The 17958-nt window shown below is 44.6% G+C and overlaps 1 protein-coding gene across 1 annotated transcript; it reads left to right on the forward strand.

The window, feature by feature from the left end:
* SP5 (Sp5 transcription factor) lies at positions 1 to 3894 on the forward strand. The gene is made up of 2 exons (XM_074966837.1): positions 1 to 522; positions 1278 to 3894. The coding sequence occupies exons 1-2, from the start codon at positions 472 to 474 to the stop codon at positions 2325 to 2327; spliced, it is 1101 nt and encodes a 366-aa protein (XP_074822938.1). The 5' UTR covers positions 1 to 471; the 3' UTR covers positions 2328 to 3894.
* The last annotated feature ends 14064 nt before the right edge of the window (positions 3895 to 17958 follow it).

Genomic DNA, 17958 nt, shown 5'->3' on the forward strand with positions numbered 1-17958 from the left:
TCCTTTGATCAAGAAAATCCAATTATTTGTGTATATACATTTCCCACATAGTGATTACTTCATTAATTGTCCCGCCTTTATCTCCTCCTTTCCCATCCCCCCTAATAATCAGTTCTTTTATCCGGACCAACAAACACACCATAGGAGCTTTGTGGATTCAAAGGATTTGCTTTCGCTTCTGAAAGAGCCGCTATTCTTTGATGATTGGGTAGCGGCAAACTTCAAAGCCATAAATCTTCCCTCTGACTGGCTGGCGGCCCAGCAAAGTCCTTATCAAATTCTTGGAGGTGATCCTGGTGCAGTCAAACAGTCCGCGCAGATCGCGCAGCGCGGGGGGGTGGGCCGGACGCAGAGCACAGAGATCAGAGGGAAGGAGAGAGAAGGAAGCTGGGCAGCTCCTCGTGTTCCCCGTGGCGTCTCCATGCCTCGGCACTGCCCCGGCGTCCTCCCCTCGCTCCGGGAGCAGTAACTATGGCCGCAGTGGCCGTCCTCCGGAACGATTCCCTGCAGGCTTTCCTCCAGGTCAGTACCGGCGCCTCCCAAGGAGAGCCCAGCTGGGGGGGTAGCTGGGGGGGGGAGGCGGAGGCTCGCTGTGTGTCTCACACTCTGACAAAGAGGACCATAAGTTTGAAGTTATGGGGGAAACAACGCTCCAAGTAACGCTAAAGCAGGGGGCAGCCAGGCTACTTTCCTCTGGGGATTGCGAAGGCAGTGTCAGCCCATAACCGTAAGAGGCTTGCTGCAGCTGAAAGGACAGCTCTCAAGTAAGCTAAAGAAATCTCCTTGGATTAATAACTCCCCACTCCGTTTAGAGTCCGGCTGGTCACTAGATGAGTAAGACTTTGGGGGGGCTCAACCCATTCGCCTGCCACGGGCACTGTAAACAGTCACTCCTGGGCTACGGAGCAGTGTCGGGGGGTTGAGTGATGGGCATTCACTTCTGCATGCGGGATCTAGGGTTACTTGAAAGAACACACAGCACAGAGCAGGCGTGTGTTTAGAGAGCGGGAGAGACGCTAGTGGTGGCCTGTCCTGCTGCTGACTCAGGCTTCTCTTTACAGACAGCTCAGTATTGTCTGGGGAAAGTTTCTGCCCATGTGATGACCGATTAGAGCTCTCCGGTTCCCTGGAGAACACACACAGAAACTTTCCTGTTCCTTGAGCCGCAGCGTCTGCTGGTGGGTGCAAAGGGGAGATGATCGCGGGGTAGGCAGCAACAACAAATGCTCTGGGAGCGGTTAGTGACCTGATCTTTTTGCTCCCTCGCCCACATGCAGGATCGCACCCCCAGCGCCTCTCCAGACTTGGCGAAGCACTCGCCCCTGGCGCTCTTGGCCGCCACCTGTAGCCGGATCGGACAGCCGGGCGCCGCCCCTTCGGATTTCCTGCAGGTCTCCTACGACCCAGCTCTGGGATCCCCATCCAGGATCTTCCACCCGTGGAGTAGCGAGATGCCAGCCCATTCCCCCGGGGGGCTCCCCCCTCCGCATCCCAGCCTGGGGCTCACCCCCCAGAAGAGCCACCTGCAGCCTTCCTTCGGGGGCGCTCACGAGCTGCCCCTCACCCCCCCGGCTGACCCCTCCTACGCCTACGAGTTCTCCCCAGTCAAGATGCTCCCTTCCTCCATGGCCGCCTTACCCTCCAGCTGCCCCCCGGCCTACGTCCCCTACGCCGCCCAGGCCGCCCTGCCTCCCGGCTACTCCAACCTGCTGCCCCCGCCGCAGCCCTGCAGGCAGCTCTCCCCCAACCCGGCCCCCGAGGACATCCCCTGGTGGAGCCTCCAGCAAGCGGGGGCGCCGGGCGGCTGCGGCCACCGCTTCCCTGGCGCCGCCCTGCCGAGGAGCCTGGTGCTGGGCCCCTCGGACCTGGCCCAGTACCAGACGCAGATCGCCGCCCTGCTGCAGACCAAGTCCCCCCTGGCGGCCACGGCCCGGCGCTGCCGCCGCTGCCGCTGCCCCAACTGCCAGGCGGCGGCGGGCAGCGCCCCGGAGGCGGAGCCGGGCCGGAAGAAGCAGCACATCTGCCACATCCCGGGCTGCGGCAAGGTCTACGGCAAGACCTCGCACCTGAAGGCGCATCTGCGCTGGCACACGGGCGAGCGGCCCTTCGTCTGCAACTGGCTCTTCTGCGGCAAGAGCTTCACGCGCTCGGACGAGCTGCAGCGGCACCTGCGGACTCACACGGGCGAGAAGCGCTTCGCCTGCCCCGTCTGCAGCAAGCGCTTCATGCGCAGCGACCACCTGGCCAAGCACGTGAAGACCCACCAGAACAAGAAGCTCAAAGCCGCGGGCGACGGCGTGAAGCGGGAGGACACGCGGGGCCTGTGACCCGGGCCCGCCGCCCGGCCGGAGAGATTCGGGACCCAGCGCCCCGCCTGAGGGGCCCCCGCAGCCGGAGCCCTGTCCCGGGAGGACCTGCAGCCCTGGGAGGGGCAGGAGCTGCGCCTGCATCCGCGGCCCTGGAGCCCTGGACGGGGAGAGCTCTGGGCTTTGCCGCCTTCTCCCAGGAGGTGCTCTAGCCCTGTGAGGGCGGTCGAGGACCTGTGCCCGGCCCAGGAGAGCCTAAGGTCTGCGGCCCCGGCGCTCTGGGAACTGGAGCCCTGCCCTGGAGGCACTGCCCTATACCGCCCCGTTGTCCTGAAGAAGCCCTTGGACAAGTCCCCTTCTCTGGCCCCAGGGCAAAGATGCGGGAAATACGTGACTCCTTTACGCCTTGCTACTGGCATCAGGATCTTTTTAGCTGCTGCTCAATGGGAGTGAAGTGCCAGCTGTTTCCAGCTCACTGTCCCGCTCCAGTCCAGGGAGAGCTCTGGACGCAGGCTGGGCCATAGGATCACTCCCCCAGTTTGGAAATGGGGTTACTTACAATGGGCTGCTCTAAGACAGTAAATAGGAGCAGCAGCGTTAGTCTGGGGACCTGGCTCTTGGGTCCTCATTTCTTTCAGGGGAAGAGACTGAACTTTTGTGTACAGGTTATTTAATAGCTTTGTTTGAATAAAAGTGTTTTTCTTGTCCTTGGCTACACGCGGGGCTCCAGCATGAGATGTTTCTGTAAAGCGACCTGCAACTGCAGCGTGAAAATAAATACTTTAACACTGGGGTCACATTAGGAAGATCCCACTGAGTCGGTTTCATTTGATCTTTTCTTCCTTCTGAAGGCTTTACAAAACGCCGCAGTTTGAAGAACTATTTTATCGTTTATTTAGTTTGAACAAATGCATCGACAACATTTATTTGGTAAACACCCAACTGTTGCAATAGCTTAAGCCACAATCTGTTCCCCACATTTCATGCTCTCAGATATCTTTGCCAAGACAAGACAAAGTTTTCATAGTATTCCTTATGGAATGCACTGCGATCTACAGGAATAATCTAACTTTATGAGACTAACTTCCGCTGAGTGCACTTTACCTATAATACGATGTTAGTCCAAACTTCAGCAATGTTTAACATTAAACTTTAACAACAGAGTACGAATTCACATTGCTTTAGGAATAACAATTGCAAACTTTGTAAATGGTCTAAAATGTGGGGTCCTTTGGGCTGATGCTGTGTTCACTAGTTCTGGTAAAGCCAAGCCATAGGCATAAAGGGGGAACAAAAGATGAAAAAATAATTAAATCTTCACAGACTAGATGGTACAAACTGTATTCTGAATCCAAGGAAAGGTGGGAATAGTCAGAGTTAATACACCCTTCTTATATAAAAAGAAATGCATGACAGCATGATACTGTGCGTCAGCTTTAAGGAGCCATTTCCTGCCTTTTGTTGGGCTATGTCACAGCACGATTAAAAATACTATTCATATTTTAATTTTCCTTTTGTTTAACCATTGCACTATTTTGGGCGTAGGGTATATACAATGCTCCCTCTCTTGTCCAAGAGGCCAAAATGACTATCAAGTAAATGTTGAGTAAGTCAACATCTAGGGATTTTTTACACACACTTATGTACTTGAAATATGATATTTACCAGAAAACTAATACAGCTCCCTTTGAGGCATTATCAGTCATGTATGTATATATTTAGGCACTGTATACTGTTGCCAAATGTCTTTTAAAAGTAATTACTGTATTTTACATTAGGCAATTTGATAATTAAAAAAATTAAAGTAATTATAAAAAAAAATCAAACCAACCAGGATCTTTGACTAATCACTTGCAAAATGTCACTTTTAAAAATAGGGGCTAATATATTAACAATTCTCCACGGGATAGAAACATAAAACTCCATTAATTATCAATAAAAAAGTCAAAGGTTCTTTTAACAAATTGGTCAAAACTTGTTTTTAGGTTGAATATTACATGTGAAATTTCAGGCTCAAATAGACCTGCGAAGTGGGTATTGTAATAGAAGTTCTGGGACAGGCTTAATTATAAATACAGATATTGCTTGCCAGACAGCTTTTAATCAAGTGTTGGAGTTAGCAGTTTTAAAAATATTTAGAAAGTTTAATGATGGTAAATGTAAAATTGATGGTGTTATATATTGTTTTAAGATTTTATCTCTCTATGAAAAGAGCCCAATTCAAAAGTACTCCAGTGAACCTTAACATCTGAAACACTTAGGAGCTCCTGTCTAATTTGTAATTCTCCAAAATTGCATATTACATCTATAGGAGAATATATTCATTTGTATGACCCTAAAATAATTTCTGCAGCAATAATTTCAGGGTCAAAGTATTAAATTAATGGGATATAATGAGCTATTAAAGATTCTTGCATATCTATTCTATAATATCTTATATGACAGAAATAGTTTAATTTTAATGAATTAGTGAAATTCCATTGCTAAATATACATTTAGATATAACTTTAGGCTGCTGATACTACTTAATGACATATTATTTATATTGTAAAGAAGAAAGCAACAATAACAGGGAAAATGATAGGCATTCAGAGGGTCCAGATCCATAGGTCCTCACTCAGGCAACACTTTCACTGAGACAGGAACAGGCCCTGAATATGTTAACTATGTAATGATTTTCAAAGTTAAAATATTTTCTGGTATAAAATGGCTTCTTCTCAACCTTCCTTTCTTTGGGATTAAGTCACATTAAGTGGTTAGTACAATTAACTCAACAAGATATAGAGAGCTTCAAATTTAGCACTGGTTTAAATAGGAACTTGTTTCACAAAACAGGGAAATGACCAATTTTTAAAAAATCATTCAATTCCATGTACATTTCAATTCTATTCAATTCTCTTTCTAAAGGAAATGGACAGTGCTGTTGTTGATAGCAATGGGGAGAAAGGACATAAAGTTTTACAGTGTGAAAGCTCCATTCAAGAAATAATATCATGGACTTTGATGTTGCCACAGTACAATGGCCTTTTGCTGCTAAAAAATGGAAAGACCAAAGTGAAGCACAAATATGAGGTGAACCAAAATATTTGTTTTATAGCAGGAGTTTGGTCTGTAATCTGTAAGAAATGCAGAGAAGGCTCCTATCTGTGACAGTGTTCAATTCCAATGCCTTTATCCTATTATACTAAACAAGGCTAACATAAATAGCCTGATGATCACTGATGCAGCAGAGTGGCAGTTTCTAAACTAGATCAGTATAGATAAAACTGTATTCTAATTGAATTACAGCATGGATTTGATCTGTATCTAGCTAATCAAAAGCCACACTATTTGTAACTGTTCATTTTTATGTTTACTTTTTTATAATTAAATTGGTCTTTAGTTAGCTGCTGTTCTTATATTTGTGGCTACTAATCAGATATGTTACTCAGAGTGGGTGGGACACATTATTTCATTTGGTATAATATACTTGGGGCCTGATCTTGCTTCCAGTGAAGTCAATGGCAAAACTCCCATTGACTTTGGTGTTGCCGGATCAAGCTCATAGTAAAGTGGTATGTTCTGTTTTGGCTGGTTCCTGAAGACAAAAGTGTTGAAATAGATAAAGCTTTGCTATTGACTTAATTGCTAGCAGGATCATGCCATAGGACTTTCAAATGGTAGAAGAGGGCCAGATAGTGCTATCACTATGTCATTGGGGATTTCTGCTAAAACAAACAAAAACCCTGAAGGCTTGATGTAGTCCATACATTTTACATGATACCCACATGTAAAATAGGAAAATGCTAACATTAAAAATACAGAAAGTCAACTTTAACGGAATGTTTGCAAGACAAAATTTGCACTAATTTAAAACTTTATATCAATGCTACCTAAAATCTTAATCTGTGTGGTAGTCAAAAAACCTCATCTAAAATCTGAAAATCTGGAATCAGTGACAAATGTAAATATTGAAGCCTCAAAAGTCATATAGAATTTAACGCTCCAATGAATTTTGTGATATAAGGAACAACACATTGCAATAACATATTGCATACATTTCTAGAACTTATTTCTACCTCAATTTTTACACTACACTAGAAGTAACTGTATTAACTTTGCATTCCTAAAATACATTGTGCACCTATAATTGCTTCCAATCAACTAGCTGTTAGTTTTATAAAATTAAATGCTTAATATTCTTTTATTATAAATGTTGAGTATGTATGCTATTCAAGGTCAATTCAGCTCTAAATTTTAAATCTTCTAGGTTATTTGCTATAACAGACACATCATATAGGCTAATTTATCTCACAGTTAATTCAAATTAATTTAGAAGAAAAATACATTATGTGGTCTCAAAAATTAAATCTTGAAATGTTTTCTGTACAGTGTTGAAAGGTGACTTTCACAGCTGGGGAAACTTGGAAAAGAACATTTTATATTAAAAGAAAAAGATATATTCCCCATGACTATTATTAGCTAAAGGCCAAAATCTGCAATCCTGACTCAGGCCTTGAGCCAGACGTGACTCAGATGACTTCAGTAGGACTCATGCCTAAATGAGGATTGCAAAATGAGAATTTTAGTCTTTACAGATCACATTCCCTCTCTGCTTGATAATCCAACAAAACCATAATCTTGGGTTTATGAGAATCTCAGTCTGTTACTATAGAAGTAAATATAATATCACAATTTCAGCTGCATAACTTCACTTCCGAACTGAGTAGAAGGAGAAAGTAAATTGTGAAGGGAAATCTCTTCTTTAAACACACATCTTTGGTAAAGAAACAAAAGTGACAATGAAAATTTAAAAAAAAAAACAAAAAACGGTAAATGAAATATATTTAAAATCTCTTGAGTTAAAGTGATGATTATAAAGTTGTAAAACCACTGAAGGTGATGTAGCTAATCTAACAGATTATGATTTATTAATAGCATGACTGGTAAATTCAACCAACAATAGGAAGTTCTGCATAAAAATCAGTGTCAGAATATGGTCCTGTGTTCTAAATTATTCCTGGGCATTTTTTGTGTGTTTTCAGATGGATTCTAGCTTATGAGGGTTAACATCCCAGACACCTCTTTTTTTCTAAGCATAATATCCATTTTTTTCTGTTGCACATTTCTCTTACACATTTAATAGTTGGGCTGTGTTGCATCTGAATCAGATTAGTTGCTATAGGCAGCTATTTTTAAAGGTCTCTTACTTGATTGGGGTATCCACTAAAATAATGTCCACATATATGATTCTTCCCTCCATGACAGAAAGCAAATAGATGTAATTTGTTAAAGATGTAATCACATAATTGGGGCGTATTGGGATTTTTGCTGATATCTATAGATTACATTAATTTTAGAGTAACTCTAGCTCACATATTACAAATTTGAACATTGTCATTACTCATATCTGATCTCACAGACTGTTGAATACTGAAGAAAGGCAATATTATATCCTTTAGTTTTATTTATTGGACATGATGTACATTCTACCCTTCACTTTCTTTATTATGCTGAAACATTATCCCCAATAATATTTCAGGCTTTGGTATAATCATTAGACATGTGGCAGTCCACTTGTAGCTTAGGTATTATTCAATATATTCCCTCCATGCAGAGGACCAGCACAGTACCTATGCACCTTTAAGTGAGTCTTAAGCAGTGCATAGACATTATGCTGGTCCTCATCTGGGTGAGTTTCATTCTATATGTAGTGAAGTACACACACAGACTATCCAGTTTATTGACAAGAAAGTTTATGACTTTAGAATAGATCCTCTATTCTTATTTTTATTCTTCCAACTATTTTAAAAGATCTAGGCTTACTCATTAATTATATACCCATTTTAGTGAAGTTCATCTGAATTCTTATTTAAAGATACGCAGATTTCAGTTACCTCAGCAGATGATGGATTTACCTGCCAACCCACAGGTCAGGTAGATTTTCATGCCAAACTTGTGAAAAATATGTCATGCATCTACTGTAATTCCCTAACCCTTTAAGAATAATGAACTTCAAAACAATATTTCCTCCCACAAAGGACATCCTATTAGGTATTTTTAATAACAATAACTTCGCATTTACAGCACCTTTCATCCAAGGACCTGAAAGTGTTTTGCAGTCAGTAAGCCTCACAACAGTTGGATAAGTATGATACCTATTATAGAGAAGCATAAACTAAGGCCCAGAGTGGTCAAATGATATGTCCACATCATAACAAGTCAACATAAGAGCTGGAAGAGAATTTGGAAGTCCTGCTTGCAATTGTATTGCTCTCATTCTTTGATAATATTCTTTCCCTGTGTGATATGTTATAATGGGTGAGCTTCCTAATAAGATAAATCTTTTAAAAAAAATCAAACCCACATCCTGATCTTGCAATTGTTCCATCGTCAAACTCATTCAGAAATGAATGCTCTGCTCTGGATAGCTCTGGTTGAATTTAAGCCCTGGTTCTAACACCAAGAAACAGCATGAGTCAACGGAAGAGCCAGGCCACCCCGTCACAATATTCTATTGTGAGGACACCGATTGTGATGTCACAAATCCAGCATTATATTACTGTAGCTTTTTGCATGGGATGCAAGATGAACCATGACTTAAAAGCCCTTAATTAGAACACAATTATTTTTGACAGGTAGAAGGAACACTGGAAAAAGCATAAGAAAAGTACAAAAATATACGATTAAATAGAGTATATAGTAAGTTTTTTCATAGTTAGAAAGTTCCTAATTGCATCTTCCAAGTCCCTAGCTGGATTTAAAAAACCATAGTTCGTGGCTACAATTTCGTTATTGTTATTAAAGTGTAGAATTTTCCGTTAAAACTAGATATTTTTCTATTACCTGCAAGGTACCTACTATATATGGCAGTATGTAGCTCTCCAGACAAGGTTCCAGCATTAAGTTAAATAATATACTACTCAAAACCATTCTGATCTTTTTAAAATGGGAAGGAGTCCACAAAGCACTTTTTCAAAATAGTCTGTAATTGTAAAGCAGGTAAAAGGAAACATTATTAGACCAAACCCCACAGTTCTTACTTGGGGGCCCTACCACCCTTATTTAGGACCAGATTATACCTTTGCGACTTGCACATGGAGGTCCTCCACATGCAGATCTCTCCCTTTCCATGCTAAAGGGAGATGTCTCCTCTGCAGCATTCCCCCGTCCGCCAAACAGCTCTCCACAGATCCAGGATGTACACATGGGGAAGGACATATTATTTATATACATGCACACTGTTTCCCTATCAGAGATTAGATAAGAACATGAGACCTGCCATATTAAGGGCTTGTCTACACATAAACCACTACAGCAGCAGAGTGGGATTCTTCCATTGGCATAGGTAATTGACCTCTCTGAGAGGCAGTAGCTAGGTCAATGTGAGAATTCTCCTGTTGACTTAGTGCTGTCTACACTGGGGGTTAGGTTGGGTTAACTGCATTGCTCAGGGCTGTGGATTTTTCCCTCCCCTGAGTGATGTAGTTATAGCTACCTAATTTCCTAGGGCTTGGCTACACTTGTGAGTTACAGCGCAATAAAGAAGCCTCGGGCGCACTAGCTCACTAGCCATCCACACTGGCAAGGCACATAGAGCTCTCTGACTCTGCGGCTACAGCACTGCTGGTACTGCACCTTGGCGAGTGGAATAACGTTTGCTGTGCCCTCTCTGGAGTGCTGCAGCATTACTGTGAACGAGGTGTTGCTTTACTGTGCTCTGATCAGCCTCTGGAAACATCCCATAATCCCCTTAAGTCAAGTGGCCACTCTTGTCATTGTTTGGAATTGGCTGGAGGAATGTGGAAATGCCCTTTGAAAGCTCTGTTTCTGACAGCCGGCTGCTTATCTGCTCCGAGACAAAGCAACCATTAGTGTGGAATGCTGTGTGTGAGACAGGCGAGGAGGGTCTGCTGCTGTCTGAACTTACAAGACAGCATGCTGACATGCTCTCAGCCCCCCAAAAACCAACTCTCTCCCCCCCACATACACACAACACTCTCCCTGTCACACTGCACCCCACCCCCACCCCCACATTTGAAAAGCATGTTGCAGCCACTTGCATGCTGGGATAGCTGCCCATAATGCACCACTCCCAATGCTGCTGCAAGTGCTGCAAATGTGGCCACGCCAGTGAGCTTGAAGCTGTCAAGTGCGGACAGACTGCAGCGCTTTCCCTACTGTGCTCTCCGAAGGCAGGTTTAACTCAAAGCACTCTACATCTGCAAGTGTAGCCATGCTCTTTGTGTAGACCAGGGCTGTGTCAGACCAATGGTCCACCTAGTCAAGAATCCTGCTTCTGACAGTGGCCAGTACCAGAGCTTCAGGGGGAGTTTACAGAACAGTGCAATTTGGAGAAATCCACTCTATCTTCCCCTCCTGGCTTCTGGCAGTCAGAGGTTCAGAACTGCCCTTATCATGGGGTTACATCCCTAACCATCTTGGCTAATAGCTGTTGATAGACCTATCCTCGTAATATTATCTAGTTCTTTTTTAACCCAGTTATACTCCTGGCCATTACAACATCCCAAGACAATGAGTTCCACAGGTTAATTGTGCATTATGTGAAAAAGTATTTCTTCTTGTTTGTATTAAACCTGATGCCTATTAATTCATTGGGTGACCCTTGGCTTTTGTATTGTGGGAAAGGACGAATAATACTTCTCTGTTCACCTTTTCCACACCGTTCATGATTTTATAGATTTCTATTATGCCCCCCCAATAGTCTCTTTTTCAAGATGAACAGCTCAAATCTTTTTAGTCTCTCCTTGTATAGAAGCCGTTCCTAGCCTTGTTCCTCTTTGTTGCCTTCTATAAATCTTTTCCAGTTCCACTATATCCTTTTGAGGTGGGGTGACCAGAACTGGACACAGTAGTCACGGTGCAGGTGAACCATAGTTTTATATACTGGAATTACGATATTGTCTGCCTTATTTTCTACCCCTTTCCTAATAGTTCTTAACATACCTTTAGCCTTTTTGACCGCAGCTGCACATTGAGCTGAAGTTTTCAGAGAACTATCCACAGTGACTCCAAGGTCTCTTTCTTGAGAGGTGACAGGTCATTTAAAACCCATCATTATATGTGTGTATCAGAGTAACAGCCGTGTTAGTCTGTATTCGCAAAAGAAAAGGAGTACTTGTGGCACCTTAGAGACTAACCAATTTATTTGAGCATAAGCTTTCGTGAGCTACAGCTCACTTCATCGGATGCGTACTGTGGAAAGTACAGAAGATCTTTTTATACACACAAACCATGAAAAAATGGGTGTTTACCACTACAAAAGGTTTTCTCTTCCCCCACCCCACTCTCCTGCTGGTAATAGCTTATCTAAAGTGATCACTCTCCTTACAATGTGTATGATAATCAAGGTGGGCCATTTCCAGCACAAATCCAGGGTTTAACAAGAACGTCTGGGAGGAGGGGTAAGGAAAAAACAAGGGGAAATAGGTTACCTTGCATAATGACTTAGCCACTCCCAGTTTCTATTCAAGCCTAAGTTAATAGTATCCAATTTGCAAATGAATTCCAATTCAACAGTCTCTCGCTGGAGTCTGGTTTTGAAGTTTCTCTGTTGTAATATCGCAACTTTCATGTCTGTAATCGCGTGACCAGAGAGATTGAAGTGTTCTCTGACTGGTTTATGAATGTTATAATTCTTGACATCTGATTTGTGTCCATTTATTCTTTTATGTAGAGACTGTCCAGTTTGACCAATGTACATGGCAGAGGGGCATTGCTGGCACATGATGGCATATATCACATTGGTGGATGTGCAGGTGAACAAGCCTCTGATAGTGTGGCTGATGTTATTAGGCCCTGTGATGGTGTCCCCTGAATAGATATGTGGGCACAGTTGGCAACGGGCTTTGTTGCAAGGATAGGTTCCTGGGTTAGTGGTTCTGTTGTGTGGTATGCGGTTGCTGGTGAGTATTTGCTTCAGGTTGGGGGGCTGTCTGTAGGCAAGGACTGGCCTGTCTCCCAAGATTTGTGAGAGTGTTGGGTCATCCTTCAGATCCTTGTAATCATCATCCTTACATCCTTGTAGATCCTTAATAATGCGTTGGAGGGGTTTTAGTTGGGGGCTGAAGGTGACGGCTAGTGGCGTTCTGTTATTTTCTTTGTTAGCCCTGTCCTGTAGTAGGTGACTTCTGGGAACTCTTCTGGCTCTATCAATCTGTTTCTTCACTTCCGCAGGTGGGTATTGTAGTTGTAAGAATGCTTGATAGAGATCTTGTCGGTGTTTGTCTCTGTCTGAGGGGTTGGAGCAAATGTGGTTGTATCGCAGAGCTTGGCTGTAGACAATGGATCGTGTGATGTGGTCAGGGTGAAAGCTGGAGCCATGTAGGTAGGAATAGCGGTCAGTAGGTTTCCAGTATAGGGTGGTGTTTATGTGACCATCGTTTATTAGCACTGTAGTGTCCAGGAAGTGGATCTCTTGTGTGGACTGGACCAGGCTGAGGTTGATGGTGGGATGGAAATTGTTGAAATCATGGTGGAATTCCTCAAGTGGTTCTTTTCCATGGGTCCAGATGATGAAGATGTCATCAATATAGCGCAAGTAGAGTAGCGGCGTTAGGGGACGAGAGCTGAGGAAGCGTTGTTCTAAGTCAGCCATAAAAATGTTGGCATACTGTGGGGCCATGCGGGTACCCATAGCAGTGCCGCTGATTTGAAGGTATACATTGTCCCCAAATGTGATCACTTTAGATAAGTTATTACCAGCAGGAGAGTGGGGTGGGGGGAGAGAAAACCTTTTGTAGTGGTAAACACCCATTTTTTCATGCTTTGTGTGTATAAAAAGATCATCTGTACTTTCCACAGTATGCATCCGATGAAGTGAGCTGTAGCTCACGAAAGCTTATGCTCAAATAAATTGGTTAGTCTCTAAGTGCCACAAGTACAACTTTTCTTTATATGTGTGTAGTTGGGTTTATTTTTTCCAGTATGCTTTGTGATTGGGTGGACAAAACCCACAGTAGAGAACAAGGAGTTAAGGAGCAACTCTGGGCCCAGGTGACCCCAACAAGCCACACCTGCAAAGCCTGCACAAGCTGGAGACGGTGCTTAAAAGGGGAAGCAGAGCTGCTCAGAGGAGAGCAGGCAGTGGAAGGAAGCAGAGCTCTGCGGAAATACTGTCCCAGGAGTTCTTGTAACCCGAGGCCTGGCTAAACAGACTTTATAGGACCTACAAAGGAGAGATAGTTGACTGATTGGGAAGGTCAGAGATTGTGTTTGTTATTCTGTAATTTACTCCATAGGAAGAAGGGAAATGTGGGTAGGAAATAGTTCCGGGGGTAGGCAGCTGCATAGTACCCTAAAGTGCAGAACATAGCTGCCCACCAAAAGCCCTAAGAGAAGCTGAAGGACAGGACTATAAGTGAGAAGGAGCAACCACCAGCTGCACCCCTGCCTGAGCCCTAGGTGGCACTGGTGGTGAGTGTTCCCATTTTACAGCATTACTTTTCGATGTTGAATTTCATCTGCCATTTTGCTGCCTACTACTCAGTTTTGTTAGGTCCCCTGTAATTCTTCTCAGTCAGCTTTGGACTTAACTATCTTAAATAACTCTGTAACATTTGCAAGCTTTGACACTGTACTGTTCACTCCCTTTTCCAAATCATTCATGAATCTGCTGAACAGCATATGTCCCAGTACCGATTCTAGGGGGATCACTCCCCATTGTTTATCCCTTCCCATTGTGAAAACTGACGATTAATTCCTACTCTTTGTTTCCTATGTTTTAACCAATTACTGATAATTGAGAGAACTTCCCTGTTATCCCATCACTACTTAGTTTCCTTAAGAGCCTTTGGTGAGGGACCTTGTCAAAGACTCTCTGAAAATCCAAGTACACTATATTGACTGGATCACCCTTATCCACATGCTTGTTGACACCCTCAAAGCATTCTAATAGATTGGTGAGGTATGACTTCACTTTACAAAAGCAATGTTAACTCTTCCCCAACAAATAATGTACAACTATATCTGATACCCCCATTCTTTACTATAATTTCTACCAGTTTGCCCAGTACTGAAGTTAGGCTCACGAGTGAGAATTGCCTCTGGACCCCTTTATAAAAATTGATGTAAAGAGAAGTCAGCCTGAGGCTGTCCAGTGGGCATTCTGTGCCATTTCTCAGGGAAGGGAGGCAATGGCTCCACCTCCTCCCATCCCCTTCTGTGTGATTTGCTCCCTAGAGGAAGCAAGAACAGAGCAGTCTCTTTTCGCAGTCACTGCGCTTGTGCTTTGTGCTTGCAGGGCTGTGGTGGAGGGAAGGTCTTTGAAGAGCCCTGCAAGGGTCAATCAAAATCTTGACACCTAATTACTTTACACTTTAAAAAGAATTGCATGTTGACCTTAGTGGCTAAATACAGTAGGCTTGATTCTCTATTGTACATTATTTTACAACAGTGTAACTCCATTGACTTCATTGGAGTTACTCTTCATGTACACAATAAGAACTGGTTTCAGGGTAGCAGCCATGTTAGTCTGTATTTGCAAAAAGAAAAGGAGTACTTGTGGCACCTTAGAGACTAACAAATGTATTTGAGCTTAAGCTTTCGTGAGCTACAGCTCACTTCATTGGAGGAGAATCAGGGCCAGGGTGTTAATATTTTTCAGTAGTCAAAGGTAATCATCTTTTCAATTTTTCCCAAATGTTAACCAAATCTTCTTATATGTGCCTACATGAGACCAAATCTTATGAGCTTTTTAATAAAAAGATTGTCAAGGTCATTATACAGCTTATAAAATCTACAGTATTTGCAAAGGAAAGGTAATAGAGGGTATGTTCAGTGTTTGAATAGTTAAGTTAGACAGAGATCACAATCAGACAGCACTGTGAGCAGTGCTATCAGAGTAATTAGACTGACTGATATCATGGGGTACTATAAGTAAAACTGACTTTGGAGTAACACAATTAATGTGTGCAAACTCTAAAACTGCAACACTAATATATGGCTCTACCCCAATCACTTCTTGGAAATGACATGGAGGACTGCAATGCTCAGTGCACCCCCAACATCTCACCAAAGGCAGGTTCTTCCCTCCCCCACCCTTGTCAGCTGAAGACATTTCTTGGAAAGGGTCACATACCTCAAGAAGAGAGATGAGAGAGGCAGGGGTCTGAAGATTATTGCCCCTCCAATAATCTCAAGGATGATGGAAAAGAGAAGGAAATAGTCAGTTTTCATTGGGGGGGCACGCACCTTTGGACAAGAATTCCCCAACCTAGCTCCCTGCAGGATCCAATAGAAATGAATAAAATAATCCCTCAGCCCAGATACTCACAAGTATGGTTCTTAATAAACAGCACAGAATGAAGAATCTCAATTTTCTTCTCTCCCATCCCCTTGGATCTCACAAAAGGCAAGAGCCATACATCTGTAGTAATTCCCTGTCCCTTGTGTAGCTCAGCATGAGAGAGAGAGAACACAACCAAGAAAATGTACGTGGTCTGACTGGAGTAAGAAAGCTAATTTGTATGAGTTACTTGTTCCCTTTCAGAAACCAAGTGAATTTCAGGTAGGAGCCCATTTAATAAAACTCACCAGTGTGCAGCTGGCTTATGATGTTTTCTAGGGCTTATGTGATCCCAAAGAATGCAAAACATTATGCACTTAGGCTATTCTGAGTTATACATACATATTGAGAAGACAGATAGATCCCAAAATCTGAAAGGCAATCTTAGTGAAATAAGTGTCCACAGAGGGGTTTATACTGGTTTAACTAAATCGGTTTAAAATCACATCTGTAGTTTTCATATGCAGTGTAACTCTCTTGTGTAGTCAAGGCCCAAATTACACTCATGCTTCTCATGGCTCTGGGCAGTCAAGAATAGCTAGAGTACAGCACAACATGTTCTGGCCATGCAGCCTGTTGCTAGAATCTACAATGGGAGGATGCAGCACAGAGCTAGCTATTCCACAGAACCTTGAAGAAGCTCTACCTTGGCAGAGGAAGCAACTTATAGAAAAGGCATACCCTACCTTTCAGCCTGGAGATAAGCACATTAAAGTTAAGCACACATGTAAATATTTGCAGGGTCAAGTATGTTGCTTTTCTAATTTGCTCACGTGCCCATGTTTTATTTCTTCTGTCCTGAGCTTTGAGACTTACAAAGTTTGGCTCTCTTGTAGTTTTCCTGATGGAGTGCAACAGGAAGTTATCACACAACATATAATTTTTTTTGTTTTTGCTTTTGAAAAATGTGTAGTCACTATATAGCAGTGGTTCCCAAACTTGTTCGGCCTCTTGTGCAGGGAAAGCCCCTGGCGGGCCGCGCCGACTTGTTTACCTGTCCGCAGGTTCGGCTGATCGCGGCTCCCAGTGGCTGTGGTTTGCTGCTCCAGGCCAATGGGAGCTGCTGGAAGCAGCGCAGGCTGAGGGACGTACTGGCCGCCGCTTCCAGCAGCTCCCATTGGCCTGGAGCAGCGAACCGCAGCCACTGGGAGCCGTGATCGGCTGAACCTGCGGACGCGGCAGGTAAACAAACCGGCGCGGCCCGCCAGGGGCTTTCCCTGCACAAGCAGCGGAACAAGTTTGGGAACCACTGCTCTATACTGATGAGAGAGAGAGAGAGAGAGCTCTCCTGTCAACATAATAAAACCACCTAAACAAGCAGCAGTAGCTATATATCGGTGGGAGAGCGTCTCCAGCCAATGTAGCGCTATGCACACAAGCGTTTATGCCGGTGAAACTTTTGCTGCTCATAGGGTTGCCAACCTTCCCAGATTGGCTGGGAGTCTCCCGGAATCAGCCTCAATTTCCCAATTGCTATTGAAAGTAATCCGGGAGATTTTAATAGGCCAAAACTCTGGTCGGCAGGGGTGGCGCAGTAGGGCTAAGGCAGGCTCCCTATCTGCCCTGGCTCCATGTGGCTCCTGGAAGCGGTGGCATGTCCCTGTGGCTCCTAGGCACAGGCAGGGGTGGCCAGGGTGTCTCTGTGAGCTGCCTCCATCCTGAGCACCAACTCCGCAACTCCCATTGGCCAGGAATGGCAGCCAATGGAAGCTGCAGGCCTGGCTGCCCCTGCCTGCACCTAGGAGCCACAGAGACATGCTGCCACTTCTGGGAACTGCCCCAGGTAAGTGCTGCCCAGCTGGAGCCCGCATCCCACACCCCCTCCTGCACCCAAACTTTCTCTCAGAGCCCACCCCACAGCCCTGAGCTCCCTCCTGCACCCAAACTCCCTCCCAGAGCCTGCACACTGCACCCCAGCCCTGAGCCCACTCCTGCACCCCAAATCCCTCATCCCCAGTCTCAGCCGAAGCCCGCATCCCCTCCTGCATCCCAACCTTCTGACCCAGCCTTGAACCCCCTCCTGCACCCAAACTCCCTCCCAGAACCCACACACACACCCTCCTGCACCCCAACCCTCTGCCCCAGCCCTGAGCCCCCTCCAGCACTCAAACTCCCTCCCAAAGCCTGCACCCCCACCCCCCGCCCCAGCCTGGAGCCCCGTCCTGCACCCCAAACCCCTGCCCCAGCCTGGAGAAAGTGAGTGAGGGTGGAGGAGAGCGAGCGACGGAGGGAGGGGAAATGGAGTGAGCAGGGGCAGGGCCTCAGAGAAGGGGCGGGGCCTTGGGGTAAGGGGTGGGGCAAGGGGGGTTGGGTTTGGGAGATTAGACAGTTGACCACCCTGGTTGCTCAGGGGTGTGGTTTTTTTTT

Source organism: Natator depressus, chromosome 11 (genome assembly GCF_965152275.1).
Source record: "Natator depressus isolate rNatDep1 chromosome 11, rNatDep2.hap1, whole genome shotgun sequence".
In the NCBI taxonomy this organism is placed as follows: domain Eukaryota; kingdom Metazoa; phylum Chordata; order Testudines; family Cheloniidae; genus Natator; species Natator depressus.

Excerpts from the sequence above, each read along its gene's own strand:
- SP5 (XM_074966837.1), top strand. The coding sequence starts at position 472 with ATGGCCGCAGTGGCCGTCCTCCGGAACGATTCCCTGCAGGCTTTCCTC. Across the intron at positions 523-1,277 it reads CCCTGCAGGCTTTCCTCCAG|GATCGCACCCCCAGCGCCTC; the intron begins GTCAGTACCGGC and ends GCCCACATGCAG.